The following is a 19,921-nucleotide window of genomic DNA, read 5'->3' as shown; positions in this document are numbered from 1 at the left end:
CCTGCTGGAAAGAGCACTGACCCATGTGAGGGGGAAGCGGGGTGTCAGAATCTAGGATGTGGACTGTCATGTCTAGTGATTGGAGCAAGAGTTAGGAATAGGAGTCCAGGGTCAGAGCCGGTCAGGAATTGGAGCCAAAGGTCAGAGCTGTGGTAAGAGGCCAGATACTGAGCCAAGGGTCAGATTTGCCTTCAAGTGAAGCAAGGCAGGCACAAGGCTGGGTCCGGGGCAGGATCTCTTGTAACCATGGGCAAAGGCTTTGAGCAGCTGCTAAACTGCTGCTGCTGGATTTAAGAGCTGGGCTGCTGACCTTTCAAGCCAACTAGAGGCCAGCTGTGCTTGTTAGATTGTCCATACCCTGTTACTCACCTAGGCCTCCTAAGGGCCTCAGGGCCAGGTTTCTCAGTGTATTTCCTAGGGAATTCTTGCAATAGGACCGGGGCATGGATGTTAACTACCAATTCCCAAGACCACTCATCTGGACCATAGCCTTCCTAGTCCACCAGGTACTGGAGCCTTCCCTAACTCACTGACAGTTGAGGATTCAGTGGACCAAATGCTCTTCCTGTCCGTGAACTGTTATGGGTGGCGCGTTGCAACAGTTTGGGGGTGGTTTCTCAGTGAAGGCCTTTAAAAGTGAACAACTATATCCTGAAGGCCACTGGGTTTGCCCATTCTGTAATCTTGGAGGAACCCAGGTATTGGTAGTCTAGTTTGGCAGATGGGTGGCTTGGTTTAGGGGTCTGGGCAAAGAGCCATATGTTGTTTCCTGTGTCCTGGATTGGGGGCCCGATTGTCTTGGTCCATATGTTGTTTATAGACCTCTTTGGCAGATTGCAAGTGTTCCTTGAGCTCCCACTGTTGGTGAGAGGGTCACCAATGGCTGATACTGGAGAATTTATGGGTAAGTCTGGGTGGAAGCAGGGGTGAATACCATAGTTTGCAAAGACTGGGTTATGTTGGGTCAAGGCATGCATTGTATTGTTATATGCAAATTAGGCATAGCATAGCAGGTGAGTCTGTAGGATGAAGGACTCAATGCCAAGGAGTCTGAGCAGGGCCGTCCTTAGGATTTATGGTGCCCTAGGCGGAATTATTAAACTGGTGCCCCTGTGCCTGTCTTGCTCTTAGCAACACAAACATAAGCTTACAGTATTGGAAAACTTGCCACATGCATGTTATTAAAACCAGTTTAACTTAATTAAGCACACAGTAATGTTGATGAACTAGCACTAAAAAGTAGCACTATAGAAAAAATTCTGATTTGACAGAATGATACAAATAATATAATTTTTTTAATTTGTCAACATTTTATTGGAAATTTATATGAAGAGGTATTGAAACAAGGATTAGTTTTTAATTAAAAGCAATCTTTCTGGTTTTTTTGGCCTCAAAATCAGTAAGAATGTCATCGTATGACAAAGACAAAGTGATGTCTTGTTTGACTGCAAGAATAGCAAGACCAGTCAAGTGTTCCTGACTCATTGTAGAGCAGAGATAGTTTTTAATGAGCTTTAGTTTTGAGAAACTCCATTCTCCTGATGCTACTGTTACAGGAATTGTCAGTAGAATACAAATGGCAATGTACACATTAGGATATATGTCAAGAAGTTTTCTGGTATGAATAAACTGTACAATGTCCATCATCGATTTTGCATGTGGCAACAACTCAATTCTTTGTATAGTTCAAGTCCATTTAAATCAAAATGATCACCATGCTTCAGGAGGCTCTCTAGGTCAGGGGTCCCCAACGTGGTGCCCGTAGGCGCCATGGCACCCACAGAAGCCTCTCGATGCACCTGTGTACTGGCCGGAGGATGAGCATCCGCCGAAATGCTGCCGAAATTTGGCAGCATTTCGGCGGCAATGACTCTGGATGACACTGCTTGCCGCCGACAAGCAGCGTCATCCGGAGACATTGCCGCCGAAATGCAGCCGAATTTTGGCGGCATTTTGTCGGATGCTCATCTGCCACCATGGTCCTTCATCTGGCACCTGCCAGACGAAAAAGGTTGGGGATCACTGCTCTAGGCTCTTGCACTTTGTCATTAATTGCTCTTGTTTTCCTATTTCATTGAATTTAGTCCCACTCAGCCCGCTGCCAGCTGAGTGAATGGAACCCCAGGCCGACAGCGGGTTGAGTGGCTCAGCTGGGGTCTCAGCCGTCGGCCTGCTTAGCCTGCTGCCAGCCTGGGGTTCCTTGGGGGTCCCCAGCCAAGCAGCAGGTGCTGAGTGGAGCTGGCAGCCGGGACCCCGGGTGGCAATGGGGCAGCAGCCAGAACCCCAGAGCAGTGGCGGGATGAGCCGCTCAGCCCACCGCTGCATGCCATCAAAAATCAGCTCTTGTGCCACCTTTGGCACATGTGCTGTAGGTTGCCGACCCCTGCTCTGTACACTAGTAAGGAGATAAGCGTATTACAGTTGTTGGAGGCTCTATTTAGCAGTAACAGGGCTATCGGCAAGTCAGTCAACATTTTTTATTTCTCTGATTAAAACTGGCCCACTCCCTTCCTCATACCAAACTTGTCACAAATAATTATCAACAACTTAATTTTCTGTTTTTGGCTAAGATATTGATTTAAAAAAAATTGAAATTGAATTTAGGATTGTTAGCAAGCATTTTTGGCAAACAGATTTGCTCAATGACAATCAAAATGGCAACACAGTACTGCTTTCGTGCTTGGTTCACCCCTTCTTCCCCTGCCTGCTGGTCCAACAGCTGCAGCAGAGGAGGAGATAGGTGGAAAACTGCAGGACCCCAAAATCCACCTCTTAGGGTGCAGAGTGGCAATAGCAGCAGCAAACCCTCAGGTCTGATCACACGCCAGTGGGTACCACCGCCAGCCCAATCGACAATGGTGAAGTTAGCACAGCATCTGATCTCAGGGTTGGGGCACCCAAGGAGCCACAGCAGCTCATACTGCCCTGTGCAGCTCCCCCCGGATGAGATGGATCACTGCCAGTCAGGGGAGAGACACGCTCCCCAGCTAGGGTGACCAGATCCAGATATCCTGATTTTATAGGGCCAGTCCCGATATTTGAGGCTTTGTCTTATATAGGCACCAATCTCACCCCCACCTAGGATGACCAGAAAGCAAGTGTGAAAAATCAGGACAGGAGGTGGGGGGGAATAGGAGTCTATATAAGAAAAAAACTCCAAAACTATAAAAGTGGGACATCTGCTCACCCTACCCCAACCCCATCCTGATTTTTCACACATGCTATCTGGCTATCCCCAGCCCAGCCGTGTATGACCATTCCAATCCTGGCTGCCTGCGAGGAAGTGAGTTACTTTCACTGTCATTCCTCAGCAGGTAGGCAGCCAGCCTCCCCCCTGCTCCCCAGCACCTCACTCAATCCAGCCCTGACAGCCCTCATGCCGGAGGAAAGAGTCACACTCATAGGTCAGTTCCTTCCCCCACCCCTTCCCAGAGACTTCCCAGCAGCCAATCCCCTCCCTCAGACTGTGCTGCATTCGGATCTCTCTAGGACCCAGCAGCCAAGCTCTTGCATTCTCCACTGCTTCCCATCTGTCCGGGCTCCCGGCAGAGCGGTGCCCCCAGACCTAGTGGTGCCCTAGGCGGCTGCCTGTTCTGCCTATGGCTAAGGACGGCCCTGAGTCTGAGAAATTCCCACCAGAATCGGGAGATGAACTGGAGTCCCTGGTCTGATACAATGGCTGTTGGTAATCTGTGATAGCAACAGATATTTTCAAAGAGCTGTTTCCTATGCAGTAGGAACAGTATGGCATGGGATGAAGTCTGCCATCTTTGTTAGGAGGTTGTCGACAAAAGTCAGGATTACAGTGTGTCATCTGACTCAGGCTCAGGTTAAGGGGCTGTTTAATTGCGGTGTAGATATTCTGGCTCCCAGTGAGTTTTTAATTGCGGTGTAGACATATCCAGATTGCTAAAACTAAATAGAAGATGGAGCACATTTTTTAGCATAAGTAGTTAACACATATTGTAAAAGTGTGTGTCCTATGTCTGAAGAGGTGTTAACAGACCCTTCATCTTGAATAGTCTCTTAGGTATGAATGCAGTGTTGTTTTAGCCATGTGTCCCAAGATATTAGAGAAACAAGGTGAGTAAGGTAATATCTTTTATTGGACTGACTTCTGTTGATGCGAGAGACAAGCTTTCAAGCTACACACAGCTTATCTTCAGGTCTGTGCAAGGTACTAAGAGAGTGACAGCTAAATACAAGATTGAACAGATAGTTTAGCACAGTATGGTTTCAACCTTTTTTAATTTGCAGACCCCTAAAAAAATTTCAAATGGAGGTGTAGAACTCTGAAAATTTGACACATAGTAAGGGTTCGGATATGAAAAATCTAAAGTGACAAGCCACTTGAGCTGAGGTGAAAGTTTTAGCGCCCACTCCTCAAGTTGAATGCAACTCTAATTAGCTTTCTGTTCCAAGCTGTAAGACATAGGTGTGTGAGTGATGCCTTGGCCATTGCAATAATGCCAGCCTGTTTGAAGTGAAATGTCCTATGCTTTCTGTTACATGAAGCACAGGTGCCAACTTTACAATATGCCGGGGGGTGCTTGCCCCCCTGGCTCTGTCCCAGACCCTGCCCCCACTCTACCCCTCCCTCAAGGCCCACCCCACCCCACCTCTTCCGGCTCCTGCTGTACCCCACCCTGCCTATTCCCATCCCTTTCCTCCCTCTTCCCTGAGTGCACCACATCCTTGCTCCTCCTCCCTCCCCCTCAGCCTCGCAAAACAGCAGATCCTGGCGGGCAGGAGATGCGAGGAGGGAGGGGAAGGTTCTGATAGAGGGACTGTCAGTGGGTGCTCAGCACCCACCATTTTTTCCCTGTGGGTGCTCCAGCTCCAGAGCACCTATGAGGTCGGCGCCTATGACGTGAAGAACAAATCAATCATCTTTATCTAGTTCTGTAATTTATAAGGTGATTTTTAAAGAAAAATTGGTATTGTCTATTTCTATTGTTGAAAATTAGTAAAACTTTGAACACAGAACCTAGTTCTGCAGAAATGAGTCTCATACCTTTAAAACAGTAATCACTCTCTCTCTCTCTGTCTCACAATTATGAGCAATTGGATGGTAATAATTAACAATCCTTGGAGGAAAACATCTGCAAGTACACTTAAGTCAGCTAATTTGTCTTTCATGAAAGAATGGAATTTCACAATTTTTCCAAGTTAATATATTTTTCCTTTATTCTGTTTCCAATCTCAAATATTGTCCAGAAACATTTTGTGGTGTCTTAAGGTCATAGAAGTGAATATATGCCTGTTAATAATGAACAAGAAAAGAGAATATTCTAAAGAAATATAGCAATATTTCAACTCGCACAGTATTCTGATAGAGAACATAATTTTTTTTAGAGGATATGGTCCCCGTGAGAAGTAATAAAAATATATATTTTTTCCAGTTGTGGATTCCCACAACAGAAAGGGCATGTTTCCATATACTGTACATGTGTACATAGTGTGTCCTCTGTGGTGGCTTGTTATGTGAGTAGGGAGGTAAGTGAATATTTATGCACAAATGATACACTGTAAATGGACAAATTTCTGACGGCACAGACATTGGAAACATGAAGCTATTAATTCTCCCCCCCCCCCTTTGAGATAGCAATCTGGTCTGGTCTAGTTTAATATCATTGGCAGGACTGAGTGGAAGTTCACATTGTGAATATATCTGAACTTGGCATGCAGCTTAGTAGTGGATCTCTCTTTTCAATGCTGCCAGTTTAAACGGTCCCAGGCAGACATTCCCATTTTATTTATAAATAAGTTCAGCATGTGTGTATCTCCTTCACAAAACTGAGCGGCAGACACCAAAGCTCGCCAATAATCCAGAGTAAGAAAGAAAGAAAAGCAGCAAATTAGTGAATATAGGGCTCTAATTTCAGACAACACAACAGGAATGATTATTCAAATACGTTACCATAAAGTTCATATGTGCGTGCATATGCACGTATATGCGTACACACACACTTGTACACACTACTTGGATACATGCATATATTTCCCCTCGCCGTGCTTTCGACATGTGCTGTGTCATTTGCACCCCATTTTTCTTTGTCAAATGAAATATAACATCAGGAGGAGATTATCTTACTTCCCTATTGTGTCAGAGCTCAGAAATGAATAACTGATTTCAAAGGAAAATTCCCTTGAGCCACAAGACCAGTGATCATTCTGAGACAATGGTCAGCAAAGATCAAAGGAAAGATTTTCCGATGTGTGAATTTCACATGCCCCTCCCACAATACGGTGAACTCTTGTTTTTGAGGAGTCTAATTTATCAGAGTACATTTTTCCCTGTTACATATATCATACATTAAAGTGAAATCTTCCTATCTGAACATACACACTGTACATCTGGAAAGGTTATTAAACATACCACTGGAAGAATAGTTCTTGAAACCAGAAATTCATTCTGTCCTTTTTGGCTCTGTTCTCCTCTCAGTTCCACCCAGTGAACTGAAGTTCTGATACTCTTTGCACATGTACAGCAGACCTTCCATTCACATCTTTGGAAGAGCATCGTGTTGGAATGAGAGTAGGGCACTTTGTTCCTCTGGCAGAAAAACCCATCTGAGGGAAGTGTTTTTGAGAGTTCACGTTGGTCCATTGATAGGAATGTTGGGGAGATGCTGTCTCTTCACTTTTGAGGAAAAGGCCAGTGGAAAAGTCTTTTTCCAAATACACCCCATTGAAAAATATCTGAAATGGCAAAATGTAATTTTCAGTGGACTGTCTGTGGTTCTAAAGAAGCCAAGTCACAGGATATAACATAGGGGCAGTTCGGTTTAAATATGTCAGTGTACAGTCATTAGAGGCCAGATTACGAGCCTGTTATTCATATTGGTGGACAGTTACTCACACAGGTAGTCCCATTGGCTTAACCAGAGCTACTCTTGTGAATAACTACTCAACAGTGTAAGTGAGGTGCTTGCAATCTGTCAGCATAAAAGGTTAGTCATTACTAAGAGTCACTGATAACAAGTGTGCATATTACCTCTCCACTTCCGGTTGTTCTTAGGGTGGTGCTACAGGGCCAGAGTTAGAGTTATTCTAGTGATCTGAATTGTGTATTTCCATAGTTTATCATTTTTCTGACATGGCACCTTAGCTTTCCATGTTTCCATTTCCATGTTTTCCAGTACTGTGTTTTTGAAGGAAGCTACACTGAAGAATGAGTCTTTGGTTCTTGTACATTACTTAGTAGAATACTGTACAATTCTTTATGATTATTACTTGTTACAGTTCAGTAGTGCCCAAAGATTCCAAATAAGATTGGGCTTAACTTGCTTAGTTATCATGACCGCATATCTGTTTCTGTCTGTCTCAGATATTTATAGAGCGCCAATCATCAGCATAATCTAGGTGTCGTGTGTGAGTATGTGTATAATAAATTTAGTGAGTGTATGTCTGTGTAGGCTGGCATTAATAGAACATTAAAGCAAAAAAGAGAAGTACTTGTCAGGAAATTCTAAAAGTTAAGGTTTCTACCTCATTGTTAACTTGTCTTCACTGTAAATCAGGTATATTTTATAGTATGCCATAAGTTTAAAAAAAACAAAACACAGTATTCAAAACCAAACATAGCATTCAAATTTAACAAAGAAACGAGGATGAGAAGTTGCCACATGTATGCAATGCAGGTGAGTTCATGTTGTGGTAGAAACGTTAGCTTTGGGAGTATCTGAACTTTTAACTTTATGTTAAGGGTCATTCTGTTTTTTCAATTAATTTTCCTGTATTTTTTTTTTAAGAAAATGCCAAGAACAAAGTGAAAAACACAGTTATAATGCTTTAAACAATAGCTTGGTTCTCCTGAAGTAGTTAATGCGATGAATCTCAGTAGTACTAAATACCTTTAGAGCTACCATAGTGCTACTGAGCTGTTTTAGCCAGTCCACCGTTAAATGACTGGTTCTAAATTGAGGGAGGTCATTCCTACTCTGTCAAACTTGTCTTGTGTTGAGAGAATACATAAGTGAGATGTTAGAACTTTAGGCATTCCTAAGTAAGGGATCTTAAATGGTCCAAGGGTAAATGTATTGGTTAAAGAGATTCCAGTGTGCAAGTGGAGGGGTGCTAATTGTAAGAGGCACAGTCTCACCTAGGCCTCAAACTGCCTTTTGTTGCACAGGTGCCAACAAGAACATAGATATCTAATATTTGCACTTGCAATGAATTGTGGGCACAAAATTTCCAGCAAGATTATTTGCATGTCCAAAAATTGCACCTGAGGCTAGTGCTAAATATTGGACTGTTAATTTCATAACTTTAAAAATATTGAACTGATTGTTTTCATCTGGAGCTTCACCCTGTGTGGTGCCAATTGCCTCTCAGTAGGTGCCTCAGACTTGAATGAGAAGCTTTTGTATTGTGTTTTCTTCCTGGGTGAGGACTCAAATGTGTCAGCATTAAAGCTTTTTACAAGTGCAAATAGTTCAGTCTGAACAATCAAGAAAAGTGTGATTTTTTTTTATGCATCAGAGGGGTAGCCAAGTTAGTCTGGATCTGTAAAAAGCACCAAAGAGTCCTGTGGCACCTTATAGACTAACAGATGTATTGGAGCATACGCTTTCATGGGTGAGTACGCTTTCACCCACGAAAGCTTATGTTCCAATACATCTATTAGTCTATAAGATGCCACAGGACTCTTTGTTGCTTTTTTTAATGCATAATTCAAAAAGCTGCTGAAACTTCTTGGAAAAAAATAATCTTGTGGCTTCAACTACGCTTGGAAAATGTTATCCCAAGAAGAATTTAAGAACGTGCTTTTGAGCAAATGAGGAGGGAGGTTGGAATAGAATGGAAAGCTCATTTCAACTTCAATTATATTGTTTGCTGTGGTGAATTCTGTTTTTGCAAGTTGAACCCCCACTGTTTTAAAAAATGGTTGGAAAAAGTATGCAACTAGTTCATATTAATATTTCTAGCAGATTTGTGTTCTCATAGTGCTCTGCTTGAACCTGATACAGAGTTTGTTGAAGAGGATCTGCAACGAGAGTGTCCATTGAAATGCTCATAGGTGTATATAGATACAAGAGTAAATCAAGTATAATAGCATCTCTTCCATTCAAGTTTGCTGAAATCAGGTTTCACCCTAAATATTATGAGACTTTTGAAACCAAGGAATCCAGTTTGTTGTGATATGAGACTACTTTGACATTCCGTCATGAACTTTTTCCCTTAAATATACTTTTTTGCAGTGGCTTTGCCTCCAGAGAAGACAGATGGCGTTTGCAGTGGAGATGAAAAGAAAGCTGGGAAAGAAAGTGACACACGTACAAGTTCCAGGAAACAACTAAAATTTGAAGTAAGTCCCTCGTTTTCGAATATTGAAATATACTGATACAAATAAGTTAGATAAATAGCCTATGGGACAAATACAACCATCAATTGTCTATGCAATTCCCATTGATTGCATTGTACATCTGCTTAATGTACATCAGAGAGCAGGATTTGGCCTTGAGTCTCTATTTTTCTATTTGCCTGGCTATTGTTCCCTAAGGGCTGGTTAGCAAGTTTTGTTCTAAAGTCAAATAAAGCCTCATGCTGCTGAGTTCTCCGCCAGAGCTGAGTGTATGGTGAGGAGAATTTGACATTGCTCTGTACTTATGAGCTTTTCAAATATAACTTCATGTGCCACCCACTATGTTATCAAATCCTTATATTGGCTTTTGTAGATGATCATATTCAGTTAAATCTGCCTAGTGTAAAAGATATTTGTGAAAGGTGCCTTTGCCATCAGTTTTTCATGTCTGGGCCTCCAGAGGGAAATAACCTGGACCTACATTGGCAATTCATCTGATTAGATGGAGGGGGAATAAAGATCCTGAGGGGAATTCGTCTGATGGCCTATTTCCTTGTAAACTTATAAACATCATAAAACTGCCAGACATTGTGCATAGTTGGTAGGTTTTGCTTATAAAGAGAGAGATTTAATAAATATGAGCACTGAAACATGCTGTCATCCAGCTAGAGAGTTGTCTGTCTTGGCGAACAGGGAGGCACACTGGTACCGATGCATTTCATCTCTCTGTACTCCAGGAGACGTGGCAAACTTCTGCTTTTCAGAGCTGTCAGTCTATCATGTTAATGAGCTTTGCATTCATCAATTATGTGAAAGACCATCTAGCCATCTTGTAATGTTACTGGAACATTCATTTGCTTCTCTGGAGAAGGTTTGGTAGCCCTATGCAAATTACTTTTTACTGTTTTAAGGTCAGCTTTTCCATGAGAAATGCAAGTATTCCTGTGATCTTAGTCATGCTGACAGAGATCTAGCTTTCTTTCTTTCTCTCCTCTCCTCTCTTCTCCTTTCCTCTCCTCAGATTTTATACTCTACCTTGAGTAATGGACATTTTACACATGTGAAAGACATAACAAATTACAGTTAACGGTGTCCTGATGCTTGAATGTTGTTGGACACCTGGTGCCAGTTTATCTGGAACTGTACTATACCAGCAAAGACTATGTTTGTTCCCAAGTAGTTCTTAGCATGCCACAAAGGTTAGCACTTGGTACTGGGCTCCATGACTAATGCAGGGAAGATTGCCATGCTATTAACTAAGCAGGGCATATCCTCACATAAAGATTGTAGACAGTATGGGACAGGGAACTATTAATATGTGGCAAGAAACCAAGTGTTGATAGTTCTCCCTTGTTCTCCGAATCAAAGCTTTCTAACCTTGTAAGCTACAGGCTGGGAGAAAGGTGAATCTTTCATTTTATGACCAGATATAAAAGAATCAGAAATGCAAGAGTTAAGATGAGAGGTCTAAATCTGAGGTGAATGTGATTTGGCTTTTAAAGGGGCTGGGAATGTTTGTGTAATATGAAACTGTGTTTCCACAGTAGAGTGTGGGGCACTTGGCAGCTTTCAGACGGGCTTGTTACAACAGAGAGAAGACTGCCTTTGAACTCAGCAGGGGATGGGGGTACTGTTAACTGCTGTAGGGAATTGGTTTCAAGTCAGCAGATCAACCAGGTATTTTGAGCTCTATCATGCTGAAGCTATTTGGGGCTGTTTATTTTACTTACATACAGTGGCTTTTATTTTAATTGTGCTGTAACTTTTCTGCTTGCCTTTTGTGACTCTGGTTGACTCGGATTGCACAGGTCTCGAGAGAAAGCAAGCGGTTTGCAACCAGGTGACTGGAGTAGGTCAAAGTGCATCTTTTTTTCTTGATGTGGTGTTGCTGGTTTTCTTTATATACATTGATTGTTGTAGGCTTTCTTCAAGTCACTCTCTCACTAGCAGGAACACAACTAAAGTAAGGATCAGGCAACAGCATATAGTCTGTGGTAAGGGATTCTTACCTCTCCGTTCCGAATCAAGTTCCATTTCTGTAACTTCGGTAGCATGAAGAGGTACCCAAGGTTGCCAAAGTTAATAATGTACATTAAGTATCTGTGTCAAGAGCAAGTTTTACCAATGGGGGTTAATACCATGTGTCCATTTTGTATAAATGGCCACTTCTGATTCAGTGACATGATGCCTCATACTGTGGTCTGTTTCTGCCATCTCTTTATTTTCTCCCTGAGTTACACTGAGTTTTTCTTTCTGACTTTTTTTAGTGGGAAATCTTATATTCTGTTCTAAGAACTTCAGCAGGCTGCTTTCTCATACTTCTGTATTTTGTACAAGTAAAAGTAGAAAGTGTCTGTCTCATTCCAAGAAGTTAAGCCCAAGGGTTTTAGGAGAGGAACCTTCATGTCATGAGACTCCAGTGCAGTGAACAGAAGCTTACAAAGAACAAATCCTAAATGCCTCTCCCCAGGAGAAAGGAAGGAATAAAGAGAACTGCTTCTTTTTTACAGAGAAACTGAGCCTCTTAGGCAAGCACACCTTTTGCTTTAGGTAATCAGTTGCTCTTTGCATGTTTCTTAGGAATTGCAATGTGATGTGTCTGTAGAGGAAGATAACAGGCAAGAATGGACCTTCACACTGTATGACTTTGATAACAACGGAAGAGTCACACGTGAGGTAAGCAGAGTATAGCTGCCCCTTTGTGTACAGCATCTGCTAACAAGAAAAGTGTTTTATAACAGGAACATTTTTTTTCCTATGAAGTAAACATGTCCTGCCAACTTCAACAGCAGTTTCCATGGACCCTTCTCTCTCAGAAACAACCCCACCAATAGTTTACTGGTTTTGGAATTACTGTACCACCTTTTAAGCTGGTTGCTGTTTAGTGTCTGGGACTAGCCTTTAAAAGAAATAGTACTGGCATTTGAGGGGGGCCAAGGGGAAATCTGAAACAACTGAATCTCCAAACACATTGTCAAAACAAATCCCTGCAAATGTACATTGTTCAGGCTCCTGCCCTACTTTCCATAGTTCAGCTAACCAAATAGCAAGTTTGCTTTTGAAATTTTGTTCCCAATAGTACTGACTGTACCATTCTGTCCATCTCTTTCAAATTATAGACTCTCCCTCATAAACCTTGTGACACTTACTGTAGCACAGCAGTCAGTGGCTATTGGTAGAAGAGGTATTCATACTAAGATTTTCAGGATGCATTTGTGTTCCTAATAAATAAGGGAACCCATCACAGTATAAGAATATGGACAGAGTGCAGCCATTTTTTCAAAATATACTAACCAGAATGAATCCCACTTCACGGAAAGTGTTTTCTTCTTTGAGTGCTTGCTCATGTCAGGTGTGAGCACTGCGTGCACTATTGCTACAGATTTTTCCCTTAACGGTATCAGTTGGGCTGGCTCTAGCGCCCTCTGGAGCTGCATGCTTAAGTGCCAGTATAAGGGGCACTGCCGGCCCCATACCTTCTCAGTTCCTTCGTACCGCTCGCTTTCTTCCATTCCCACCAACCCCAATGGGGCACCTATCAGCTCTGGTGTCCGGAAGCAGGGGGGAACAGGGTGCATCAGGATCCTTCTCGGCACCAGCTAGGGGCAAGCCCTACCTGATTCCAGTATCCCTATTGCTGGCACACCACTTGTCCCCAGCACCCTGCCACCGCATGGAGGAAGAAGCGGGTACTACTCCACCCTGGGTGCCGAGAGAAGAATCCTCTTCAGAGAATGTATTGGCATATCATCTCAGCAGATCCTTCTCCTCTCACCACGAGTGATCCCATCACTCGGAGGTCACCGGATTCATCTTCCAAAAGTGGAGGCCTCCCCAGGTGGACTTGTTTGCCACCAGGCAGAACAGAAAATGTCATCAGTTTTCTTAGCTGCACGGGCACAGCCCGAGTTCCCTCTCTTGTTGCCTTCCTGATCTCATGGGCAGACCACCTACTGCCTTTCCCCCAACTCCCATGGTTCACAAGTTTCTTCTAAAAAATCAAACAGGACAAGGTAAGAGTTATCCTGATAGCACCAGCATGGCCATGCCAGCATTGGTTCGGCACACTCCTGGATCTCTCGGTGGCAGCTCCACTCTCACTCCCACTCAATCTGGACCTGATTTCACAAGACCGCGGCTGCTTACTTCACTCGAACCTCGCTCCCTGCACCTAACTACATGAATGCTGCATGCCTGAACAGGACTTTTCAGAACAGGTTCAGCAGGTCTTGCTAGGTAGTAGAAAGCCTTCTACAAGGGCTACATATTTGGCCAAGTGGAAACGTTTCGCTTGTTGGGCTTCCGAATGTGATCTCTCTCCATCTCGATCTTCCCTTAAGTCTATCTTGGACTATTTGCTGCACCTAAAACAACAGGGCCTGGCCCTCTCATCTGTTAAGGTGTGTTTGGCAGCAATCTCAGCCTTCTAGCCCCCAGTGAATGGCAGTTCAGTGTTCTCCCACAAAATAACAGTCCAGTTTCTCAAAGGGTTGGAAAGACTCTGTCCTCAGGTTTGCGAATGGACCTCCTCCCCCATGGGACTTAAACCTGATCCTGTCGAAGCTCATGTGCCTCTCGCCTCCCCACCATGAGCCATTAGCACTGTGCTCCCTGCTATATCTCTCCTGGAAGGTTGCCTTCTTGGTGGTGATCACCTTGGCCAGAAGAGTCTCCGAGAACCTTACATGCATCAGAACCTTACATGGTATTCTTCAGGGACAAGGCCCAACTGCGCCCCCATCCAGCCTTCCTGCCAAAAGTGGTGTCACAATTCCATAACAACCAGGCAGACCTACCTGTTTTCTTCCCAAAATCTCACAAGACCTCTGAGGAATGATGGCTTTATTCACTGGATGTTTTAATTTGTTAGAACTAAACCCTTCCACAAATCCACACAACTCCTTGTAGCAATAGCAGAAAGGATGAGAGGGCTACCTGTATCAACCCAAAGGATCCCATCCTGGATAACCACCTGTATTCCAGCTTGCTATGATCAGGTGAACGTCCTGCCTCCAGCCATCATAACTGCTCATTCTACAAGAGCCCAAGCTTCGTCAGCAGCATTTCTTGTGGAGGTCCCAATCCAGAGCACCTGCAGAGCCGCGACCTGGTCTTCGGTGCATACCTTCATGTTCCACTATGCCATTACCCAACAGGCCTGAGACAACGTCACTTTTGGAAGAGCAGGGTTGCTATCAGCACATCCATAAACTCCGAGCCCACCTCCTACGGTACTGCTTGTGAGTCATCTAGCATGGAGTGGACATGAGCAAGCACTCGAAGAAAAAACAATTACTAACTTTCCAGAACTGTTGTTCTTCAAGATGTGTTGCTTATGTCCATTCCATGACCCACCCTACTACTGCTCTGTCAGAGTTACAAACAAGAAGGAACTGAGAGAGTGCAGGGCTGGTGGTGCCCCTTATACTGACACACAAGTGCATGGCTCCAGAGCACACTTGAGCCGGCCCAACAGATACCACTAAGGGAAAAATGTTCCACAGTGATGCATGAGGTGCTTACACACCTAGCATGGAATGGACATGAGCCACACATCTCAAAGAATAGTAGCTACGGAAGAATAGTAACTTAGATTTTTACTTAGATTTAATGCAATGTACCATCACTGGTATTTGCCAAGTCTTGTTCCTTGGCTTCTGTGTCTTTAAATGATCAGCTGCAGGCTTCATTCTCCTTTTGCTTTTAAGTCAATACCTTTAAAAATTAGCAAGATTTGAGTGAACAGGACTAGGAAAAATAATGAGAACTTGGAAGTAATAGACAAGAAATAGTGCTAGGAGTTGTCCATAAGACTGAAGTGGAATTTCTTTTTGTGTTCGCAGTCAAACTGTCTGCCAAATGAGGTTATTGTGCTGGTTTTTGAGAAGAACCATTATTTAGATTTATTATTGTATATTATGGCAGCACATAGTGTACTCAAATGAAATCTGGACCCCAGTATGCTAGGCACTGTGAAAACACATAGTAAGACACAGTCCCTGCCCCAAAGAACTTAATATCTAAATAGATATGGGGCAGGGGGAAGTATTATTCCTATTTTACAGATGGGGAGCAGAGGTACAGAGCAATTAAGTGATTTGCCCAAAAACATGCAAGAAATCTGAGGTAGAGCTGGGAATTGAACCCAGATTACCTGAGTCCCAGGCCTGTGCCTTAACCACAAGTGGAAGAATACTCAGGGATGTCCCTTATGCCTATGGCTGGAATTCCCATTAATGTCATCAGGAGTTCCATGTGCTGAACATGCATACAATAATTATCTATGATTTTTGTGGTACGCCAGAGAGCTTAATTTGCTTGTACATAGAGAATGTTTTGCAGCCAAATTCTAACTCTGCCTACAAGAACAGACAGCATACTAACTGAAACCAAATCTGTGCAAGGACTGAGGTCTGGAGTTTGCTATATTCAGTCCTGAATCTGTGCCAAATATTTGTCTTTTAGCCCAAGGGACCAAGTAGGATGATAATTTGCAGTTCTTCACGTATGACCATGGCTAGAAACCAAGACTGTATACCAATGGAAAGCTTTCCAACTGTTTACAACACTTGTTTTTGTCCCAATAGGTTGCAAGATTCTGAATCTTAGAATTGTCATTTGGATTATCCATCTTACTTGTTGTATAATTTTAATGGTCATTCTTACATAAATAACTTGAGATAGAGACCTCAGAAAGCTAGGAATTCCAGTTTTCAAATGGCCTACAACTTCTCAATCTAGTGGGTCTTGAGATATGGCTGTCATAATAATGGGCTTGATTCCTCGGTCTGGTGAGTATCCTGCCCCAGATCCAGCAACACATTTAGCACATGCTTAACTATGAGCATGTGAATAGACCCATTAAAGACAAAGGACACATGCTTAAAGTTTAAGCATATGCTTAGTGCTTTGCCGGATTGATGACAGGATGGTCAGAGCATTGCAGGATCAAGCCCAATGTGAGGAATATTGTTGCCTTCTGACAATGCTCATTTGGCAGATCCAGTGCAAATGCTTTCCGGACCAGTAAACTTTTCCAAACAGTGGTCCAGAACTGGTGATCAAAATAATATCACCACTCCCAACCCCCATTTGCTGTGAAGTTTTAATTGGAGTAGTCCTGGGTTTTTTGTTGTTTTTTAATAGTAGGATAACATTTTATTTCATTCTGGAAAAGAAATTCAGAATGTAATCTATTGTGTCCAGGTGTTTGGGCCCTCCATCTTAGAGTATCTGACTATCTATGAAACATCTCCGTTTAGTTGGCAAGCTAACCATGTTGTTGTTTTGTAAAATGAACTTTGTACGATCACAGTGTTGCATACTTAGTCTGAACACAATTCAGAAGGTCCAGGGACACGACTGTGAAAAGAGATCTAGTGATTTTGGTAGCCATAGTTTTTCAGTGCCCAAATGAGACACTTTTAAAGGGCCCCTGATATTCAGTGGGTGGGGATTCAGCATCCTTTACATCTCTTTCAGATGACTCAAACTGAACATGCAGAACAGTAATTGCTTTTGGAAATCTTGGCCCTTATGTTCAGAAAGTTTCTAAATGATATATACAGTGTGAAAATGAATTCAGTGAAAATCATTTAGATGGAGTGCAACTTTTGTTAATGGGCTAAACATCTTTTGTATTAAAATGACTGTATTCATTTTGAAAATTGTAAACAGGATGGGGATTTGGGAACTAGATAAAATTTCCCCAGGGTTTTTCACAAAGACAGATCTTCATGAGAGTGTTAAAATTCCATCTTAACAAGGATTTCCTCTGGATCTTAACATCTTCTGAACTTAATGTGGCTTTGATTTTCCTCTTGAGACTGTTATGGTTTGTTGCTTGGTCTTTACAATTAGAAGTTCAGATCTAGTCATGCTTCTCTGATATGATATCACCATGTATTTTGGAGTATAATTATTGGGATGGCAAATTATAAAATTAGCATTCGGTATCTGTACTTATAATATTGTTCTTAATGTTCTGGCAGAAGAGCATTTTATAGTCCTTTTGGTGTGTGGGGAGATAACTTTCTCTCTAATGTGGATATTATAAAACTTCACTAATAATGTTTCCCTTCATTCTATAAGCCATTAAGAGTCCGATTTATTATGTACTGTAGGCCTTTTGAGAACTGACAGCTGCACCATAATTATCTTCACATGGATATTTGTAATTGGACTTGAAACTTGATAATTGAACTAATGTGTTGTGATCCATGAGGTTTTATGTTGAGCTCTCTGAATATAATTGTACTTCTGAAATGCCAACCCCTTTTTTCTGCTATCTGCTCTGTCTCAGGAAGGTTTTTGGTTTTTGTCAGAGGATGGTCACATAATTCTAAATGTTCAAGAAAGTCAGTTATCAGGAGTTAAAAGCAGGGTTTTTTTTAGACTGAATGCTGGATGGTTACCAAATGATGCTCTTTCAAATCCCAAAGATAAGCATTTCAAAAATGATAAATTAATATAAAAAATAGATGTTGCAATAAAGGAACCTACTATCTGTAATGGTGGCAAATCCAGACTACAAACAAACTTCTAAATAAGACATTTGTACTTTTCTCTGTTAGATGGAAGGGGAAAGAATCAATACAAATATTTCTCTTCATCTATTTTTAACACTTAAGTGTTCCTTGACTATTACTTTAAATACCCAGTTTTCTCTCGCATTCCCTACTTTTTTCTTTTTTCTTCTTTTTTGGCCATCTTTCCACATATTCCTCTTGTCAGGAGAGTGAAGGGTTATTAAGTATTTCTGCATTCAAGACGCAGCCCCGCACTTGTGCTCATTAGTAGCGCTCAAATCTGACCTGGAAAAGTGACAGAAGAAGGCACCTGGCCTCTGGGGCTGGGGATTATGTTTTTGAATTAGTCCTTAACCTTGATCTTGTAACTTGCTGGGGTTTTGCTACTTTTGTCACCATTTTGCTACCCTTGGTGCAACTCCAGCTGTGGGAGCAACTCCAGCAGAGGGAGGAGGAGATGAGTTCTAATGTGGATGAGGTATTATTGCTTTTACCAGCCTGTTTAGAGCAAATCTATATAAAAATCTCAGCCGCGGCTGGCACCTTGTCTACACTAGAGCTCCCACCATTGCTATCACAGCTGGATTTGCACCAATGGGAAATTTTAAGAAAAAACTTACTGTAGACAAGGTCCTAATGTTTGATAACTCCTTCAGGAGACCCAGACACACGTCCTCTCATCCAGGTCTTTCACAGCTTTGTTTTAATAGTCACTTATGAAATTGGATGACTGTTCTGGTTCAGGGTCAAACTAATTATTTACCTTTTACTTTCTCTTCCTAGGGCACCCCTCTATTTAATTAATTTGGAGGGGAAAATACTCCTCGTCTGGTATCCAGAATCTCTGGTTACTAACTAGACCTAACGCTGACAAGCAGATCTGAGACCTGGAAATACCAGGAAGTACTGTCCCTCTCAGTTTGTGCCAATTAGCATTCCTTAGAAGCAAAAGATTAGTACCCTGAGCGAAGACTTCCTCAGTCAAAAGGTGCTCTGAATGGAATGAATGCATAATATTTGAATGTCAGTTTCTGTTGCTTTTGTTTACTAAACATGTTAGACTTTCTTAATGTTCTCAACTACTACCAGCCAGTATCTTATCAGTGAGTCATTAATTGTGTGTGAGAAATGTTTGACGGCACCATGTCTGATAGAGCTATATTAACTATACACTTTGTAATAATTCCGAAGCAAACACTTTATGAAAATCCTGTTAACCATTACTCTTGTAAACATACTTTTGTAATCAAGCTGCCTTGTCCATAAAATACAATTAAGTGAAAAATACACAGCAGTTAATACGTTCTCACCTTGGAAACCCACCTTGGAAACAAGCATATTCTGGGCATGGCATATACCAACTCTTAAAACAGTTTAAAAAAGCATTTGTTTTTCTCTGATAAGAAGGAATTCTATAGCCTAATTTTTCTTACATCATAGTAGCAATCTCAGTACATAATTTCAGTAGGTATCTCAACATGTTAAGTGAAAACCATCTGAAAATAATTTATATTGACACAGCCCCACCTCCAAATTCTTTATCTTTGCTGGCATAATGAGAGCTGGTTGAAAAATGAGGAAAGAACTTTGTGAAAAAATTTCATGTTTTTTCCTTTTCATAGCAGTCAAAATGAACTGGGGCTTTTTGTGAATTTTTACACCATATTTTTAATGTAAATTAATATAATTGTTTTCATATTTGGAAACCATTTCAGTAAGTATTTTGGTAAAAAGAAACCCATACAATTTTGCAAAAATGATTTTTTTTTATAATGGCAATTTTTCACAAAAAGTTTGTTTTATTGGGGGCATGGGGAAATGCCATTTTTGGATAGAAAAACTTTTCATGCAAAAAACTTTGATCGGCTCCAGGGATATTTTCCCTGCCTCAGGTAGTTTCTAAAATTGTGGTTTGTATGGCAGGGAATTTAGTTTTTTTGGTAATTGGACCTGCGGAGCTCTATGGGACTGTGATGTTTCTTAAGCATTTTTGATTGTGCGCCGGAAGAGAGAAGAAATTAACTGGTTGTCCCTGACCATTATCCTTGGTTCTTGACAAGTTTCTTCAGGTGTGGACAATTTCGCT

At 41.9% G+C, this 19,921-nt stretch overlaps 1 protein-coding gene across 2 annotated transcripts in view; it reads left to right on the top strand.

The window, feature by feature from the left end:
* NKD1 (NKD inhibitor of WNT signaling pathway 1) overlaps positions 1-19,921 on the top strand; it is a 150,833-nt gene that overhangs the window by 113,926 nt on the left and 16,986 nt on the right. The window contains exons 5-6 of one of the 2 annotated variants that reach the window (XM_030582087.1): positions 9,204-9,310; positions 11,888-11,983. In XM_030582087.1, the coding sequence (XP_030437947.1) occupies positions 9,204-9,310; positions 11,888-11,983 (203 nt within the window). The remainder of the gene's footprint in view (positions 1-9,203; positions 9,311-11,887; positions 11,984-19,921) is intronic. The other variant, XM_030582089.1, reaches the window with a different exon arrangement.

Source organism: Gopherus evgoodei, chromosome 12, assembly GCF_007399415.2.
Source record: "Gopherus evgoodei ecotype Sinaloan lineage chromosome 12, rGopEvg1_v1.p, whole genome shotgun sequence".
Taxonomy (NCBI): Eukaryota; Metazoa; Chordata; order Testudines; family Testudinidae; genus Gopherus; species Gopherus evgoodei.
This window is presented reverse-complemented; position numbering and strand designations above follow the sequence as displayed.